The sequence below is a fragment of the Lepidochelys kempii genome, chromosome 8, assembly GCF_965140265.1.
Source record: "Lepidochelys kempii isolate rLepKem1 chromosome 8, rLepKem1.hap2, whole genome shotgun sequence".
Classification (NCBI taxonomy): Eukaryota; Metazoa; Chordata; order Testudines; family Cheloniidae; genus Lepidochelys; species Lepidochelys kempii.
The window spans coordinates 70,795,679-70,816,290 of NC_133263.1; the positions used below are offsets into that span (position 1 = coordinate 70,795,679).

General features: G+C 37.1%; 1 protein-coding gene across 3 annotated transcripts in view; it reads right to left on the reverse strand.

The window, feature by feature from the left end:
* The window catches only part of SLC35A3 (solute carrier family 35 member A3), a 28,327-nt gene that overhangs the window by 645 nt on the left and 7,070 nt on the right, over positions 1-20,612 (reverse strand). The window contains exons 2-8 of one of the 3 annotated variants that reach the window (XR_012160375.1): positions 10,368-10,572; positions 9,075-9,229; positions 8,872-8,994; positions 8,026-8,197; positions 5,297-5,415; positions 1,572-1,705; positions 642-783 (exon numbers count right to left, since the gene is read on the reverse strand). Coding sequence is in view for 2 of the 3 variants with exons in the window: in XM_073356925.1 (XP_073213026.1) it covers positions 1,572-1,705; positions 5,297-5,415; positions 8,026-8,197; positions 8,872-8,994; positions 9,075-9,229; positions 10,368-10,554 (890 nt within the window). In the remaining variant the exon portion in view is untranslated. The remainder of the gene's footprint in view (positions 1-641; positions 784-1,571; positions 1,706-5,296; positions 5,416-8,025; positions 8,198-8,871; positions 8,995-9,074; positions 9,230-10,367; positions 10,573-20,612) is intronic. The other 2 variants (XM_073356925.1, XM_073356926.1) reach the window with 2 other exon arrangements.

Sequence of the window (20,612 nt, forward strand, 5' to 3'; positions counted from 1 at the left end):
CCTAGGCTAGGATATGTTTATTTTAAACCCTGTTATGGGAGACAATGTGCCAAATCATATAAGGACACAGATGAGCAACAACCAGATCATTGTTGTTACATTTAAACTGGTTCTTGGGTAGGTAGGGTTTAACTTTTGTAATATGGTGTTTATGTAAACATACATACTACACGTTTTATATTATATATACATACAGACAGGCATCTTTTTTATGAACTACTGGTACTCAAATACTATAGGGAGACTTTACAAATTTCTAGATAGAGAAACGTTTGAAATGCAATATCTAAGCTCAAAGATAGTATATAAATATTTAAAAAACATTACCTTGGAGATGTGTAAAATTTTGATAATTAGAGTTTTCTGAACATACTATGTAGTATTTTGGAAGTGCACTCCAAATTACAGTGGTGCACTCCATTATAGTCCAGCTCTAATTTATTTAGCCTGCTCATAGGCATACACAATTATGTACTATACATACTTTATGTACTTTGTTGACTGATATTTTTTTTTCTTTCCAAAAAGAAACTCAGAAGACCTGGATTATATTCCTGGCTCTGCCACTGGCTTTGGGTAAGTCATTTCACCCTCCCATGTTCCAGTTTCCCCATCTGTAAAATGGGGATAATGGTACCTACCTCTTTTGTAAAGCACTCTGTAAGAGCTAGGTATTATTATTAAATCATCACTCATCATATCCCAAGGAACACGAGATATAGCCATTGGAGGGGGGAGGACAGGTAATACTGTTGTGACAACCTTGGGGATTGGTATGCTGCTCTAAAGGGGAACAAAAGTGACACCGAGCATGGAGAGGCAACAGCAGTCAGTCTGAAGAACCCGGGAGAGTGAAGAACCGCCATTGGGGAGCACAGTTTGGACATTGGTGCTGCAGTGCATATAGGCTACTAAGTACGGAGAAGTCCCAGGCCCTGGAGAACAGTGAGTGGTAGAAATAAAGTGTAAAATTGGGAACGGGGAAAGGACAAACTTTGGCGGGATAAGGTAAAAACTGAGGAGCTGGTGGGGTAGAACCAGATAAAGAGAAAAACAAACACGAAAACAGAACCAGATAAAGAAAGGACAAACTAAAAACCCGGGGGGGGGGGGTGGCGGAGAGGGGAGAAGAGGAGATGGGGAACAGGCAGAGAGAAACCACATGCTTGAACAAAGTTTTGGGGAAGCTGAAACAACGGGGGTGGCAAACAGGGAAGAAAGAGGAAGGAAAAGAGCAAGCTAAAAGCACGAAGGGAAAGAGATCAAGGCAGAGTGCTTTGAGAAAAATAGCAGCAGGAAGTTCATTTCTACATCACTTCCTGGGCTCTGGTTGGAGAGCTCTCAGAGAAAACATAATTTTGCCACCTATACTACAATACTTAAGCAAAATGTAATGAACTATCATGTTATTAAATGAAGTTTGGAATCCTTAACTCTGTATTTTAGTTCAGGAATCCATCTAATCCCTTCAAAAATAATTTCAACCATTCTTCTATATATACCAATACTCACTAAGTACCTAATTTTTCAGCAACTTTTATATTCAAGTATGCATGGACAATAACTCTCACCTGGTTGGGACAAAATCTTGCAGCCAGAAATAGGAGATCAAGGTTGACAATATAATTGACAAAGACGTTGCAAATCCTTTTAAAATATTGTCTGCATATTTTATAACAGCAGCAATCACAAGGCCCCCCAGTGCCTGTAAAAAGTTTGAAAGACACTTAAGATTAGCACATATTTTAGATATTTTTTTAAATGACAGATATGGCAAACACAGGCATATCTTCAGACTATTGTATTTAAAGTTATGAAATGTTAATCAGTGTGTTTGAGCTAGGCCCTGAAAACATGAAAATTTCAAAGACCATTATAATGAGAAGGGCAAGAAGATATGAGCCAGTGGAATATTTATAGACCTTTGTATCAATACATGCTATATGTATTTGTATGTTCCTAACTCATAGGGTGAAGCTTCCTTTGAATTCACTGTGGTTAAACAACAATGTAAAAGAAGTAGTGAGAGGCAAAAAGGCATCCTTTAAAAAGTAGAAGATGAATCCTAATGAGGAAAATAGAAAAGAGCATAAACTCTCGCAAATGAAGTGTAAAAATATAATTAGAAAGACCAAAAAAGAATTTGAAGAACAGCTAGCCAAAAGACTCCAAAACTAATAGCAAAAATTTTTTTAAATACATCAGAAGCAGAAAGCCTGCTAAACAACCAGTGGGGCCACTGGATGATCGAGATGCTAAAGGAGCACTCAAAGATGATAAGGCCATTGCAGAGAAACTAAATGAATTCTTTGCATCCGTCTTCACTGTTGAGGATGTGAGGGAGATTCCCAAACCTCAGCCATTCTTTTTGGGTTACAGATCTGAGGAACTGTCCCAAATTGAGTTGTCATTAGAGGTGGTTTTGGAACAAATTGATAAACTAAACAGTAATAAGTCTCCAGGACCTGATGGTATTCACCCAAGAGTTCTGAAGGAACCCAAATGTGAAATTGCAGAACTACTAACTGTAGTCTGTAACCTATCATTTAAATTAGCTTCTGTACCAAATGACTGGAGGATAGCTAATGTGACGCCAATTTTTAAAAAGGGCTCCAGAGGTGACCTTGGCAACTACAGGCCAGTAAGCCTCACTTCAGTACCAGGCAAATTGGTTGAAACTATAGTAAAGAACAAAATTGTCAGACACATAGATGAACATAATTTGTTGGGAAATAGTCAACATGGTTTTTGTAAAGGGAAACCATGCCTCACCAATCTACTAGAATTCTCCGAGGGGGTCAACAAGCATGCAGACAAAGGAGATCCAGTGGATATAGTGTATTTAGATTTTCAGAAAGCCTTTGATAAGGTCCTTCACCAAAGACTCTTAAGCACTTAAGCAAAATAAGCAGTCATGCGATAAGACAGAAGATTCTCTCGTAGATTGGTAACTGGTTAAAAGATAGGAAACAAAGGGTAGGAATAAATGGTCAGTTTTCAGAATGGAGAGAGGTAAATAGTGGTGTCCCCCAGGGATCTGTACTGGGCCCAGTCCTAGTTAACATATTCATAAACTATCTGGAAAAAGAGATAAACGGTGAGGTAGCAAAATTTGCAGATGATACAAAACTACTCAAGATAGTTAAGTCCCAGGCAGACTGCGAAGAGCTACAAAAGGATGTCACAAAACTGGGTGACTGGGCAACAAATGGCACATGAAATTTAATGTTGATAAATGCAAAGTAATCCACATTGGAAAACATACTCATAACTATACATATACAGTGATGGGATCTAAATTAGCTGTTACCACTCAAGAAAGAGATCTTGGAGTCATTGTGGAAAGTTCTCTGAAATCATCCACTCAATGTGCAGCAACAGTCAAAAAAGCAAACCATGTTGGGCATCATCAAGAAAAGGATTGATAATAAGACAGAAAATATCATATTGCCTCTATATAAATCCATGGCCCACACCTTGAATACTGCATGCAGATGTGGTCACTCCATCTCAAAAAAGATATATTGGAATTGGAAAAGGTTCAGAAAAGGGCAGCAAAAATTATTATGGGTATAGAACGGCTTCAGTATGAGGAGATTAATAAGACTGGGATTTTTCAGCTTGGAAAAGAGGTGACTAAGGGGGGAATATGATAGAGGTCTATAAAATCATGAGTGGTATAGAGAAAGTAAATAAGGAAGTGTTATTTACTTCTTCTCATAATACAAGAAGAGGAGGCCACCAAATGAAATTAATAAGTAGCAGGTTTAAAAACAAACTCAAGAAAGTATTTTTTCCACGCAGTGCACTGTCAACCTGTGGAACTCCTTGCCAGAGGGTGTTGTGAAGGCCAATACTATAACGGGGTTCAAAAGAGGGCTAGATAGATTCATAGAAGATTGTCCATCCTGGCTAATGGAATGGTGTCCCTAGCCTCTGTTTTCCAGAAGGTGGGATTGGGTGACAGGGCATGGATCACTTGATGATAATCTGTCTGTTCATTCCCTTTGGGGCACCTGCCACTGTCCACTGTCAGAGGACAGGATACTGGGCTTGATGGACCTTTGGTCTGACCCAGTATGGCTGTTCTTATGTTCTTATTCTGGAATCACTAGGGGGCGATTACTGTAAAATTCCAAAGCTGGCTATGCAGATTCCCAGCCCCTTGAGGCTTGGGCTGCCTGAATAGGAAGGGGCAATGGCTGGTTTTACCTGTTTTTCGGAGGCTTGGAGACAAAAGGCCTGTGGGGTATAAAAGCTGAGTGTAAACAGACTCAAAGATTTTCTTTTTGATTCGGCAAAAGGACATGACCTTTCGTACAAGGGAGGGCCCAACCATGTTGAAGGGTTGCAATTAAAGACTAGAGTCTGTCAGGGTCTCCACAGGACTGATGGGGAGCTACTGGTCAAGTGCTTGGGATCCTGTTTTTGTTCTATAAATTTTCTCTTAATGTTTTTTATCCTAGATTAAATGTGCTCTGCTTTGAAAGAACTATGTGGTAACTTGTAACCACTAGTAAGAACACCAACCACGTCGAGAAAGCAGAGAGCAAGAGCTAGACACTGGTCAGACATGCTTGCAAAGAAGCACAATGCAACTACAGGCAGCTGCAGCCTAAAATCCTGGTCAGAAGAGAGTGGGGGTGCAGACTCCTGATCAGAGGAGAGCTGAAGGCTAAAGTCCTGAGACCTGAGCAGGCATTCTTTCAGAAGACCACAGACAAGGATTAAAGGTGCTTTTACCTGAAACTGTGATATGTAATTGATGATTTCAGTGGTAACATCTATTTCAAGATCTTTGCACACATTTCTTAAAAAGTTTTTAGCTATATATAAAAGCATTAGGTATATTTTATGCTGTTGTGGATATGGAAGATGAAAGCAATTGACAACAGAACTCCTTCTGTAGAATAGAGATCACTGATTATATTACCAAGAGGACATTACTTTTGAGTGGGTGTACTACATTTTTGGCTCATAAAGGTGGTTATGAGGGTAGGCTGTGTAATTGCTGGTAAGCTTTTATTTTCTTTATTAATCTGTTTTTTAATATTACAAAATCAATATTGTTATAGAATTTTATTGTGCAGAATGTTTGATAAAACTCAATGCTGGGATTGCTAATAATTTGCAGTTTCTCTATTTAGAGGTTTATTTTGCCACTAATGCAAGGGACATTTACTTGCAAAATTCCTATTAGCATTAATGGGAACTACCAGTGTAATTTCCCCAATCATTTATGGGGGAATAGGTTCCAAGTGCCTTTTATGTAAGCATATGGGTTTAGATACATTACCTGTAGAACTACAACTATCCAGGTAAGTTTGTTATATCCTTGAAAAAATCCATTCTTTGACAGAAGTTCTCCATCATATATGTACACACCCATCAATCCAAATATGCTACCAAAAAATCCTAAAAGATAAAAGACAGACCTGAAAGCTTGAAATGAAAAAAAAAAAAGGGGGGGGGGGGAAGGGGGACGGTGTCCACTCCTATAACTGGATCTGCATGACTACTAGGGTCTGCCCACGTAAATCAAGTTTCAAGATCAAGCCTTGGTTTGCAATATAATAACCATGTTTAAACCCAACCAATGGATCTGACAGGAACTTTTTTTTTTTTAAATAGTTTTTCCTCTTATAACAGATTTTGATCATTTATCATTTTTTGATCAATTATAAGACCGACGTATTCTTGGCCCTTGTTCCTTTACATATAAGCCTGCAGATAACTCTGGTGTATGGATATAATTTTTAGAATTAAATGATTTTTTTATTTTAAAAATTATTTGCAGTTTATAATGAACCTTTAAGAAGCTTAAAATCTGTTTCCTTATTTTTTTTTTTAAAGTTCTATTTCATAAATGCATTTGTTGTTACAGAATTTCTCCTGAATGTTGTGTTTGTACTGGAACTGGAAGTGTTAGAGTATTACTTCACAGAAATAAATGATGGGGGGAAAAAATCTGTTAGATCGTGATCCTGTATTATACAAATTTTAGAAAAATATTTAAAAAGGAAATCGTGACGAATATTTCTTTAATTTCTGAATAGAAAACTTAAAAACTTTCTAAACATTTAACATAATGAAACAGACATTATTCAAACTATTGCATCAGCTTAAGTTAAAATAACTGAAAATTTTAAATATTTTTCTGAAAAAGCTGACATGCCTTTCACTATTATAAACCTCAAATTTAAATTCATAGCTCAATGTATCATTACCCCATGCAGTCACTTTAAAACCCTGTTTTGAGAACGTAATTGTTCTCATATACCAAGTAATGGAACATTGAGGGGGGAGGGTACGAGAGGGGGACAGGGACAACATCAAACTGATAAACTTGTCTGTATTTGTAGATTCCTTTCTGCATTATAGAAGAAAATCTGAAGAACAATTTATCAAAGAATTATCGCTTTTCAACATAGTTATGAATATTTACTTTGTAATCATTTCAAATGTGTGCATTGCTATTAGATCCTTACAGTGAGGGTGACTCCAGAGTTTTAGTTAAATTTTAGACTTGGCCTGGTTCAAATAAACTTGTAGGGTTCCCCTACGAAGTATTTGGACTGTGATTGTGGTCCACATCTGAAAACCCAAGATTCAGTGCAAGTTCTCACCCTCCACATAAATTCTATGCCATGCAAAGGGTGGGTGAGACCAAATCTGTGGGACCATAAGAGACAGTAAGCATAACTAATGTATTCAGACCGTGCGTGTGTGTGTAGACAGTTAGAAGTATAGTAAATCCTGTTTTCCTGTTAAGCAGGAGGAAAGGAACCAGAAAATAGATTAAGACTGTTCAATTACATACAACAGTAAGTAACCATAAGTAAACAAGTGCATTAATTTTCCCTCCATCTTGAATGATTAAGAATATATACAGTTCCCGAAATTAAAATACCTTTTCAAAGTGTATTCAAATCTTATAACACTCTTCTCTATGTTCTAGTCAAATTATGAATATTTTTAGTTCAATTCATTGCAACAAGGAGAGCTCAAAGGAAAAATAAAAGATTTCAAATCCTGCTGGAGGCATTTACTTAAATGTAAATACTAATAGAGTACAGTTGCAAAATAGGTGGAGATTATATGTCCATCCTCTGCCTACTAGAAGAAGAAGGGTGTCTCCTTCCATGACCAGTTAGGAGGCAGGGGATCAAGGAGAGGTATTGCTGTTTTCCACCCATGTGAGGAAACTGGTTTCAAAGGGAGCGGAAGCCAGTTTGGAATGGATTGTCCCTGTCATCTTCAAAAGCCATTTCCAGGGGATTCAGAACCACTTTTGAGATGGGTGGTGTGAGAGAGATAGAGCATGCAGTAGATGAGGATAGTGAGGTGGTAGAATCATGATCCGAGCACTGAGAGCTAGGATCATAGTTCATCCATGTGAACAAATGTGGGTAATAAAGGAGTTCACTGTGTCTTTAAAAATGTCAATCTATAATCCCTATAGTCAGAGATATAGGAGTTATGTTTACTTTTACATTCTTATAAAAATATAGCTTTAAACATTTATTTTGTTCTACTGTATGTCTAAATTCTATAAAACCCTCATTAGATAGTGTCAATACTTTTGAAATCAATTCAGTATTTATGAAAAGTGTTGGATTCATATTACTGGACACATATTACTTAATTACTTTACAAGACAATCACATCATCTTTCAAATAAGTCACATAGGATACCCTTATCTGAAATGCTCCACAGTCCAAATTCAATTGGCTATATTCTAGCTGTTCTCTAGAACCCATTAGTCTCCATTTTTAATCAAAGTAAACAAACTTACAAGTGTTGAATTAGCAAGTTAAATACACTAAGTGAGTTTAGAGCAGGGTGCAACTCCTGGCATTCCTGTTAGCAAAATAGATATCAATCTTGCTAAATGTTTGTGTAATAATTTGATTATCCACAGCATGATAAAATATGATTATACTTATTTTACTGTATAACTGAATTTTGTTCACTGTTCATTTAAACGCAGTATCTCTTTTTTAAATGGCCAAAACTGGACTTACCAAGTTGGATGTTTCTGATCCAGACAGACTGTTTGGTTTCTTTTAAAATTTTCTCAAAATAAACCCCAGCAAATCCACTTGAAAAGCAGGCTATAAGGACTGCTATAAGACCAACAAATTGAGATCCTGCTGACAACTCTTTAGTTGTTGTTGATTGAGAATCTGAGGGCCACTAAGTGTAAAAACAAAACCGTGTGTGTACATTTTAAAAAATGATACAAATTATTTCATAAAATTAAGTTTTAATGTTTATAGAATGCAAGTTTGTTTTCTATCAATGGTCTATACTGCTGATAAATGCAGAGAGGTTTATTGTATTATTGTCAAGTCTTGTATTCTGTTATCCCATATTTTTGAAAATTTCAGCCAAATCTACCGTTAACATTTTTTCCTTTGTATCTTGTTGAATAAGGGATGAAATTCTGTGCTCACTGAAATTAACGGCAAAACTCTCATTAGTTTCAACAGGGCCAGGATTTCACCCAAGATATTTTATGAATGGCAGGATAGATATTATATATAGTGTTCGTGTGTATTATGTTTATTATTTTACAAAAATGATGCAAAGCTGTAGGCAAAGGCATATCGAAAAGTCTCTTAAGAACTATAAGAGGTTAAAAAAATAAAAAAGTAACTCAAAAACTTCAGAGCAGACAAAAAAATTTTAATCCATCTCAGCAAACTCTCCTATCCTATGATTCTACCCTGGAAATTTTGGAAACTTTGTATTTGACTCTGTTAGTTCTCGGGGCACAATATAATTACCTACTTTCAAATACTTGTGTTCCTTAATAAAAAGAATAAAAGTATTCCCAAATAACTTGGACACATGCTATTAATATTTACCTGTACAAATGCAACTCCCGTCATCAAAATCACTAACGATAACCACTGGTATACACCTAATTTCTTACTTAGCATGGACACAGAAAATAATGCTGTAGTAAGAATTTTTAATTGATATGTGACCTGAAAAGAGAAAATAAAGTAATTACTATACAACCCATTTTTTGTCTGTACAATTATGGAAAAATCTAAAAACACAATACCTGATAAGTGGCTGCATCTAGATTTGACAGTGCTACATACAGCAAGTTATTCTGGAGAGTATAAATCCCTGATGGAATAGCAAGTTTAAGTGTTTCCATAGGCTTGTTAAGAATTTCATCATGTAGCACCCTGTTCAGAGCCCGTAAATTGCACTCTACTCAAAAGAAATAATAAAAAAAGAGATAAAGATTAAAAAAAAGAGACACGGAAAATGGGAGGGCTACAAATTGTAACAGCTTTCTTAGATTGCTACACACTTTTCACGACAACTTTTGTCTTCAGAAAACTCAAAATGCTGTATGATCTTTCTCAGGTTTTTACATTGATTCTATAAGGTATGCAACTCCTGATACTTTGTATGATAGCAAAGTGTCTGCATTAGCCCAAAATACTAAAGCTGAAACAATTATCCAAAATAATGTTCATAAATCCCATGCTGATTACAATTTCTGTGACTAAGAATTTAATAAGGCTTCCTAAAAAAAGAGAAAAAAGCAATTAAGTAGAAATCTTTCCACTTGAAACTTCAACATCGCTTCATTTTGCAGCTCAATCTTTTCTTTAAATTTATACCGAGGTTCTGAAAACCCCTTATGTGTTTATGGATATGTCACTTGAACGAGATGTGAAGATTTTTGTTTGAGAGTTGAAAATCAAGGACAAGATATTGAGGTTCTGGAGAGGAAAATGATTGTGCCATATAAAACATACAATGTGAGAACTAAAGTGAGTTTGAAAATACAGCGAGTTCTTTTGATCTTAAATATTGTGCTTCTTTCTGTAATACTGAAACAGCTTCTCTCCTTTCATGCTTGCATGACCTCACTGTGGCTCATGCACTTGTCACTTATGCTTCAAGCACATTTACAGCTTAGAACCTTCCCTTTCTCCTACTCCTATTTGTTCTTCTCTAAAGATGCTTTCTGGGTGAAGAGAAGGTACAGGCCTGTTACCAGAACAACAGTTCTTACCCTACATCCATGGCCCGTCAAGTGGAATCTTTTGGGTATATATTTATACAAAATTTACAAAAGATTATATTGTGTGCTTAGGTATGAGGTGCAAACAGAGGTCTTTCCTGCTTGTAGGTTAACTTTCTCATAGAAAGGGTTTTAGATCTTCTTTTCACATATTTTGAGGTGGGAAGGGCAATCTTTTGTTCTCTCTGTCTTGGCATTCACATAACTCCTTATCATCACAGCATTTGAGCACCTGTTTTTGCAGCTGTCACCAAAATACAACAATTAATAAAATATAGGAAAGCTACTCCTAGATTAAAACATGAAACATACTGCTATCTTTGTAGACCAATAAAATGCAGGCCATAATCTTCAAAAATTCAGCAACAACTACTGCAGTAGAGGATAAGTAACGAGGTCCTTCCTCTTTCAATGTCCGAGAATATCGCATAGTCAAAACTAAACTAGTGGTCTGAAAGACGAGGATCCCCAAGGAAAGGTATTTTAAATTGGTAGACATTGCTTGACTTTCACTTTCCTGAAACAGAATAAAAAAGAAAAAAATTAAAAGTTAAAACCAAAAACAGACAGTTCCTCTGTGAATTAGCATTTTTAAAGGGTATCCAGGGTATTCACTGAAGGGAATTAAGAGAGTTTGACTATCCAATTCCCTAATCAGAAAACAATGGTGTAAAGAACGAATTCATTTCCTGGGGGCTGGGTGTAGTAAAATAATGTATGGTGATACTACCAAATCTTAAGAAGAATAATTATTACATAAGAAACATCTGCTATAATAATGCTCTCGAGTCTCACTCAGTTTTTATTATTACTATGCAATACTTCATTACAGTCAAGGGTGGAATAAACTTGTTTAAATAGGACTTTGATACTTAAAAGATTATGAAAAGTAAATATTCCACTTAATAAAGTTTAGTATAGTAACATGGCGGTCATGAATAAAACAGTTCCTTGCACATTCAAAGATCTATTGAAACAAATAAATTAATTTGACAATGTTAATAAAAAGGGATATAAAAGCCTAAAAACCTTAAATGCTTTTCATAATACACTATTATAGATAAGAAGAATATAGATTCAACAACAAACATTGCAGTGATGGCAGAAACAATATGCTGATTATTGTATTAAAATGAAATATTCTTTATATTTGCTCTGGGTAATGAAAAATGTCACAGACATCTTTATGATAGCTATTAATGCAGGTTCTCCCACTATACATTTCTATATATTATCTTCTAATTTACCAATTAGAGTAAGATAGTCCCTCAAATTTCTACTTTAGAAACATCTGAAATGTTGAGAAAGGCCCTAAACCTGCCAACACTTATGCACATGCTTAACATGTTTCACAGTACAATAGTTACTAACTACATTTACAGTAACTCCAGTTATCATCAGTGAAGTTGATGAACCTAATCTTTGTACTGAAAATTTATCTGTCTGTCAAACAATGTCAAATTATGTAGCCCCGAGAAAGGCTAACACTGAAACTACAGGTGTAATTTCAATTACATCATATCAGTAAGATGAAAAGAACAAAAACCCACTTCTGCAAATACATCAGCAAGTGGCAAAGCCTAAATGCCCTGTCTACAGTATGAAAATACACTGAAGCGAATACTGATTACACCAGTGAAGCTGAATCAACATCAGGAATCCTAAAATAGATAGGCCTCTGGTTACTACCATCACTTTAAGCACTGTATTGATCAGATCTGAGCTAAGCAGCACCTAGTACAGAAGGCAAGAGAGATGATTAGGAGAGCTGTTTTAGGAGAGCTAGCAAAATGTTTCAGGTTAACAAGGAAATCCAGAACAGTATCACTGGTATTAAGTACATTATAGTTACCTCATTTTCTTCTACTCCCAGTTATTAGTTATGAATGCTTACCATACAAACAGACTCATACAGAAGACACATAAACTTTACATTCCATGGAAAATGTACCATTTACAGCATTCACTATGTGCATATTGAACCAAAATCATAATACTTTTAAAAAAGGTAAAAAGGGAAGTCCAGGAGCATACATTTACTCCAAGTAGAATAAACAAAGAGTAAAATTCAAGACAAGACATCGTGATCCACATTTTTAAGTTTCTGTGCTTGATATATGCAATGCCCAATGCATGCACAAGGTGGAGAGGTGTACATGCACACGCAGGTGATATAGAAATCTTGACTTACAAGTATCAGGCTCGTGTGTAAAGCTGAACATGTAGAAAATATGTAAGTACCTTTGAAAATTTGCACCTGAAATTAAAGCTATTTTAAAATTACTGCAGTTTTGTGTCAAAATATATTTTATAAAACTGCACTTATTCTTTCCCAGATCTGGACAGCTGTATTATTAATATAATTCTGTCTTATATAGATATGGTGTCTCAGAGTTTAGGTTTTTTTCCAGGTAAGTATGTAAAGTGGCTATAAACTGTGGGTACTTAAGGAAACAACATAAATTTGACAAGATTTGTAACCATTCAGCCACAGACGGCGATTAACTGCATTTCCGTTCTCTGGGCAGTAAGATTATTTGCAGCATGTTGTATCTGGCTGCATACATTTTTGTAAAAGCCCATTGGAACTGGAATAAATCAAGTAGAAAAACTTTTGAAGTAAGGAGGTAATACAGGACTACTGGTGTTGAAAATTATCTGGTTGATCATTAACCAGAATTGAGCAATATAAAGACCCTATGTACTTTGCAGCAAGTCTGACCTTAACGCTGTGGCAATCAGGTACAGCAGACTGAAGATTTTTAGCAGTTTTAGATAAATGCAAAAACTGAGTTATTTAACTAAATATGAAAATGAATGATAGTTACTACAATATCATTTATTTACATAATTTGATATTAAATTATCGGTTTTATGCTACTCCAACTTTTTTATATCTTCAATGCATTGGAGATGTATTATTTTAGAGAAGATGTTAAGGTAAAGCTGAAGATTTCTGCACTTGGAGTTTTTGACACCTGGAATGGTGCAGAAGGCAGTATTTGAGTTTGTGAGATAAGCACATTATTCTTAGGCTGTCTACACAAAGAAAACTTGGATAACTTTCCACCTGTGGTAGCAATGGTGGAGGCTATGCAGTAGACAAACACTTGAGTCCTGTCTACACTACAGCCTTCATTTGCTGGGATAGTGAAGCTACACTGATGGTGAAACAGAGGAGCTAATTTTCCCAGTATAGAAGAGACCTAATATTGCCCGGTTTTATTTTCATAGGTGTGAGATTACAGCATGTCCACGTTGTATTAGATTGCTTCTGAAGCCAGCAGATCTTAGGGCTGAAACCCAGTAGTACCGTATGAAATTAATTTCATATTACATTGTCTGAATTCCAAGCCACCATATTTTCTTCTTTTTTTGGTTGAAGGTGATCTTGCATATTAATATGAGAACTTTGCCAATTTTCATTCACATCAAAAAATTCCTCCTACCTTCTACCGTGCCCACCCTTTCTTTTAACAAGGAGTGTTGGGGATCTGGTTACACAATCACCATTAGATGGTTAAAGAGAATATGTGTTTCTCCTAAAATACACTCTTAAAACTCACAATTAAAATGCTTCTGAACCAAATTCCTCTGAAATAAATACATATAAATTAGAATAAAGACCTTTGCAGAATCCTTTGATCATGAACTTCTGTATTCTGTGAACTAGCAATGGAATATTGAAATATAGGTCATCCCTACAGATGGAATTTTGAACAGCGCTCTGAGATGATCTTTAAAATGGGTTATAGTATCAGAAAATACTGCACATTTCCATTTATTGAAACACATCATTTTATTAAGTAATTTAAAAATAGCACTAATGGTTTAGCCATGATGATTGTCAAATTAATATTCAGCATCACAAATACCATCACAAAAGCTTTTCCATTAAAACAAAACAAAACATACACTAGACAAATGTGAAAAATACATACAGAAATGTTGTTTTGGAGTACAATCTTCTTTCATTAACTGCCATGATTAGGAACACAGAAATTTTAAGACGGTGACATTACTTATTTAAGCTTGCCTCCTTAAAATTGATCTCAAATTCTTGGGTTATTTTTTTCAACCAATTCTCTCCCCCACTTCCAAGCAGATTTTTAAACAGGATAAAGTGCCTCAAAAAGGTAGTAGCAGTAGAACGTCATATTTGTATTTCATATTCCCTGAAGAAGCCACAGAGTTTTACAAATGACACAAAATAAACTAAGTATGGTCAGTGATGTAGAGAAAAGGTTGTTCTCTGAGTTAAGAGTTGAATTCAGAATAGATTCCATGAAAAGTGGCCTCATCAGTGTTCAGCAACACAGGCTTGTACACAATAATCACACTGAATTCTAGGGTGCAGGGCTGGTGCTATATATCAGATAAAGTCACATGCCAGGAATTGTGTAACAACTGAACTTACACATTCCAATAAATCACCCACCCATTTAACTTTGCAACTTCCCAGTAAGTGTATTAGCTTTGCGTCTTTCCTCATTCTTTTCCAGAAGGATAACGTATCAGCTTATACAAATTAGTGCAAACTTGGGACTTGGATCCACTGAAACACATAAACGGGTACTGAACTTTGAGCATCTGAATTGTTTCATTGGCTTCAGTGGGACTACTCATATGCTTGGAGTCAAGCATATGCTGCTTAGGTGAGTTGCTAAGCTGGAGCCAGAGTGCTCAGCACTTTAATGTCTTGCAAAGTAGCAGTGGCTGCCAGCAGCACCTAAGTCAGAGGGAAGGGCTAATCAAAGCTAAGAATTTGTTGGCATAGGTACTTTGTCTTCACGAGAAAAAAAGTGTGTTTTTAACCCTGTGTAAACATCCTAGCATACACAAGGCAATTTGCAGTTTTAATACATTAGCTGGTTGTTGGAAACCAGGCTCCTGCCAGGGTTTACCTCAACCAACTAACATGCTAAAACTACAAAATACATTATCTACACTAGGATATCAACAAATGTTAAAATCATACCTTTCTTTCTTTGCCATATACTGCACTGGTCTCAGTAGCCCCGCTCCCCCAGCTCTCTTTGCAGGAGCATCAGGAGGCTGGAATCCTCCACAGAATTTCCCAGAAGTGGCCCTTCAAAAGGTCCCCAACATCCTTTAGGAAGGAGGGACTCAGCAGCAGCTTCATGTCCAAGTAGTATGGCCTCATCAAGTGTTTTATATGTACTCTATCTAGTTTTGGTGAGCTATACATTGTTTGCTCACTAACGGTCAATTCCTTTAGAAGATCTGCAGAAAGCTCCAAGAGCAGCAAAACCAGCACTGTTCCACTGAGTGCAAGTCCCAGCTGCAAAGATGCTGCACAGGAGAACTTAGCCCCCCCTGCGTGCCACAGAACAATGCTATGTGGTGACTCCTCATACCATACCACTCAAGGGATTTTGAAAGCTGGGGCATCCACAGCAATTCCATGACTTGCCAACTTCACCTGGAAGGAGAGTGCAAAGGCTGTGGCAGTTGCTGCAGTAGCAATGTGAGCACTTCCACTGGTGATATACAACTTAGGAAGGAATAAGGTTCTGTCCTACTCTAATCCTCACAGAAAACCCCCAAAACAAAGCTTATTTACTTACACTTTCCACAGGAATGAACATTTGGCCCACTGTCTATCAGGAAGGCCAATACTCTGCGTTCAGCTCTGCTACCTGTCACAGCATTTCTTTCTGAAACGCTGAAAAAGTTGTGAGCCCTCTCCCGCTGCAAACCTGTTTTTTATTGTTACACAAGTATTCTGTAGGGAAAAATTAGAAGATAAATTGTTTTGGGAAATGTATCTCAATGATGTGAATGGAGACAGGCTGATCCTTTTTTGATAGGTCATTTTCAATTTGGCCTCTACAGACAGAGAAATCATATATGGAGGGGTCCCTACAAAATAATACTGTGTTCTATTTTTGGCAAGAACTAAACAAAAACCACTGCAATTGACCACGATAATCCAAATTTCAGTCATCTGACTCTGGGCTCCTTGCTCCTGTGTCTATCAGTCACACTGACAGTGTTCCGATTCATAGAATCATAGAATATCAGGGTTGGAAGGGACCTCAGGAGGTCATCTAGGCCAACCCCCTGCTCAAAGCAGGACCAATCCCCAATTAAATCATCCCAGCCAGGGCTTTGTCAAGCCTGACCTCAAAAATATCTAAGGAAGGAGATTCCACCACCCCCCTAGGTAACATATTCCAGTGTTACACCACCCTCCTAGTGGAAAAGTTTTTCCTAATATCCAACCTAAACCTCCCCCACTGCAATTTGAAACCATTACTCCTTGTTCTGTCATCTGCTACCACTGAGAACAGTCTAGATCCATTCTCTTTCGAACCCTCTTTCAGGTAGTTGAAAGCAGCTATCAAATCCCCCCTCATTCTTCTCTTCCGCAGACTAAGATTATCCAAAATGATTCAATATCCTCCATTAGATTTGAATAGTTCAAGTTGAATTGTTGTATTCCTCTTCCCACACCTACTACAGCTTATCTACACACAATTTCTCCAGAAAGGCCAGCTTTACAATCTGAGAAACACTGTTTCAGGAATATTAAAAAGAGAAGTGGTGAGTGCAAGAAGAGAATACTGAAACAAGGAGTGCCCAAATGAAAAGGTAAAAGAGAAAGCATTGTGACATTATATACATGACAACATTATACGCATGGCTGGAATATTGGTATAGAAGGGTACAGCTTGCTTAGGAAGGACAGGCAGGGAAAAAAGGGAGGAGGTGTTGCCTTATATATTAAAAATGTATACACTTGGACTGCGGTTGAGATAGAAATAAGAGATAGACTTGTTGAAAGTCTCTGGGTAAGGATAAAAGGGGTAAAAAACAAGGGTGATGTCATGGTAGGGGTCTACTATAGACCACCAAACCAGGAAGAAGAGGTGGATGAGGCTTTTTTTAAGCAACTAACAAAATCATCCAAAGCACAGGGCTTGGTGGTGATGGGGGACTTCAACTACCCAGACACCTGTTGGGGAAATAACACAGCAGGGCACAGATTATTCAACAAGTTCTTGGAATGTATTGGAGACAATTTTTTATTTCAGAATGTGGAGAAAGCTATGAGGGGAGAGGCTGTTCTAGATGATTTTGACAAATTGGGAGGAACTGGTTGAGAATTTGAAAGTGGAAGGCAATTTGGATGATAGTGATCATGAAATGGTAGAGGGAGTGATCAAGGAATGGTAGGAGGGAGAACAGCATAATAAAGACAATGAATTTCAAGAAGGCAGACTTTAGCAAACTCAAGAAGTTGGTAGGTAAAATCCCATGGGAAGCAAGTCAAAGGGGAAAAACAATTGAAGATAGTTGGCAGTTTTTCAAAGAGACATTATTAAAGGCACAAGAGCAAGCTATCCCACTGCGTAGGAAAGATAGGAAGTTGGCAAGAGACCACCTTGGCTTAACTAGGAGATCTTCAATGATCTAAAACTCAAAAAAAAAAAAGAGTCCTACAAAAAGTGGAAACTCGGTCAAATTACAAAGGATGAATATAAACAAATAACACAAGTATGCAGGGACAAAACTAGAAAGGCCAAGGCACAAAATAAGATCAAACTAGCTAGGGACATAAAGGATAACAAGAAAACATTCTACAAATACATTAGAAGCAAGAGCAAGACCAAGGACAGAGTAGGCCCATTACTCAGTGAGGGGGGGGAAGACAATAACAGAAAATGTGGAAATGACAGAGGTGCTTAATTACTTCCTTGTTTCTCTTTTCACCAAAAAGGTTGGTGGCGATTGGACGTCTAACATAGTGAATGCCAGTGAAAATGAGGTAGGATCAGAGTCTAAAATAGGGAAAGAACAAGACAAAAATTACTGACTGAGGAGATATCTGAGCCATTAGCAATTATCTTTGAAAAGTCATGGCAGACAGGAGACATTCCAAAAGACTGGAAAAGGGCAAATATAGCGCCCATTTATAAAAAAGGAAATAAGGACAACCCGGGGAATTACAGACCAGTCAGCTTAACTTCTGTACCCAGAAAGATAATGGAGCAAACAATTAAGAAATCAATTTGTAAACACCTAGAAGATAGTGAGGTGATAAGTAACAGTCAGCATGGATTTGTCAAGAACAAATCGTGTCAAACCAACCTGATAGCTTTCTTTGACAGGGTAACAAGCCTTGTGGATTGGGGGAAGCGGTAGAAGTGGTATATCTTGACTTTAGTAAGGCTTTTGATACTGTCTTGCATGACCTTCTCATAAACAAACTAGGGAAATACAACCTAGATGGAGCTACTATAAGGTGGGTGCATAACTGGTTGGAAAATTGTTCCCAGAGAGTAGTTATCTGTGATTTGCAGTCATGCTGAAAGGGCATAATGAATGGGTTCCCGCAGGGATCGGTTCTGTGACCGGTTCTGTTCAATATCTTCATCAATGTTTTAGATAATGGCAGAGAGAGTACACTTATAAAGTTTGTGGACAATACCAAGCTGGGAGGGATTGCAAGTACTTTGGGGAACAGGATTAAAATTCAAAGTGATCTGGACAAACAGGAGAAATGGTCTCAGTACATAGGATGAAATTCAATAAGGACAAATGCAAAGTACTCCACTTAGGAAGGAACAATCAGCTGCACACATACAAAATGGGAAATTACTGCCTAGGAAGGAGTACTGCGGAAAGCAATCTGGGGGTCATAGTGGATCACAAGCTTAATATGAGTCAACAGTGTAACACTGTTGGAAATAAAAAAAAAAAAAAGAAGCAGCAGCAGCAACCATCATTCTGGGATGTATTATCAGGAGTATTGTAAGCAAGACACGAGAAATAATACTTCCACTCTACTCCGTGCTGATTAGGCCTCAACTGGAGTATTGGGTCCAGTTCTGGGCGCCACATTTCAGGACAGATGTGGACAAACTGAAGAAAGACCAGAGAAGAACAACAAAAATGATTAAAGGTCTAGAAAACATGACCTATGAGGGAAGACTGAAAAAATTGGGTTTGTTTAGTCTGGAGAAGAGAAGACTGGGAGAGGACATGATAACAATTTTCAAGTACATAAGAGGTTGTTACAAGGAGGAGGGAGGAAAATTGTTCTTCTTAACCTCTGAGAATAGGACAAGAAGCAATGGGCTTAAATTGCAGCAAGGGCGGTTTAGGTTGGACCGTAGGAAAAAGTTCCTAACTGTCAGAGTGGTTAAGCACTAGAATAAATTACCTAGGGAGGTTGCAGAATCTCCATCATTGGGGATTTTTAAGAGAAGGTGAACAAACACCTGTCAGAGATGGTCTAGACAATACTTAGTCCTGCCTTGAGAGCAGGGGACTGGACTAGACAACCTCTCGAGGTCCCTTTCAGTTCTATGATTCTATACTACACAGAGGAACAGGCAAAGTATAATACAAGTAACCACTCATGCTAGCTAACGAGTCGTGGGAAGCAGAAAGGGGTCAGTTAAGTGACTATAATAAAACTAAATAAAACTAACTGATTTACTATGAAGTTTCCTGACAAATAACTGAGCTACCAACACTAATCATCATACTACTACTATTGAGTCATATTTTCTCAGCCAATTAACAAAATGTCACAGTCTTACTGAAATCAGAAACATTAAATTAGATGTAGAAAGATTACGAAGACACAAAACTTCTACGGTAGTTGTGAAAAACTTGAAAACAGAGCATGTAGGTTTAGTAGCAGTAACTATATTTTGTGTTCTCGAGTCCTAAAAACATTATATAAGTAAATTTAAATAATGAATTTGTTACAAATTCCAATGCAACTGTGATTTTCACATTCTGATATTAAGCATTTGTAAAAGTCAGACTATTCTCACTACAAGTTGAGAAAAATCTGAGTGTCTTGTTCTCAGTTATGACTAATACAGTACTCAAAAGCAGCCCTACAATGATTATGAATATTATTGCTCTATTCTTCCTATAATACCTCATTATTTCCTTACTTTTATTATTAGATATCATCCACTTGCAATTCTTTTAACTGTTATTTTCTGTCGGGCCCTGGGATTTAAAAATAATTAATTCACAATTTTAGAGTCTACAGCTCCCAAAGGCCTCATCAGGAATTGCAGGCACACTGTACTTTTGAGGAGCAAGTCCATAGGGACTTAGGCAATGTGAACTGCAGGAGGTCAGCACCTCTCTGATTCAGTCTGGAAGTATTACAGTTGTAGAACTAAAGCATGCTGGTGACATCTTCATAAAATTCTGCCTACACATAAGGGTGCACTTAACGTTGGCAAACACTGATGCATCCTCAAAATGCTCCAGTATTGATTGAACCAGTGACATTTAAAAAAAGAATAGTGAAGGCATATTTATTTCCATTTTAGACTCTAATCCTGCAACACAGACCCTGGGACTTCATGCAGCTACAGGTTTTCGCCCACCAGTAACAGCTTGCAAGATTAGGGTCTTAGTCTGTGGCTGTAGATCATAAACAACAACATAGAGAGTAAACACAAAGTTTGTGTTAACATTGTTTCATGTGCCGTAACAGAGAGCTGGAGTAAATGTTTAAACTACTTTGTACAGATTCATAATTATGTTTGGCAAGAAAAT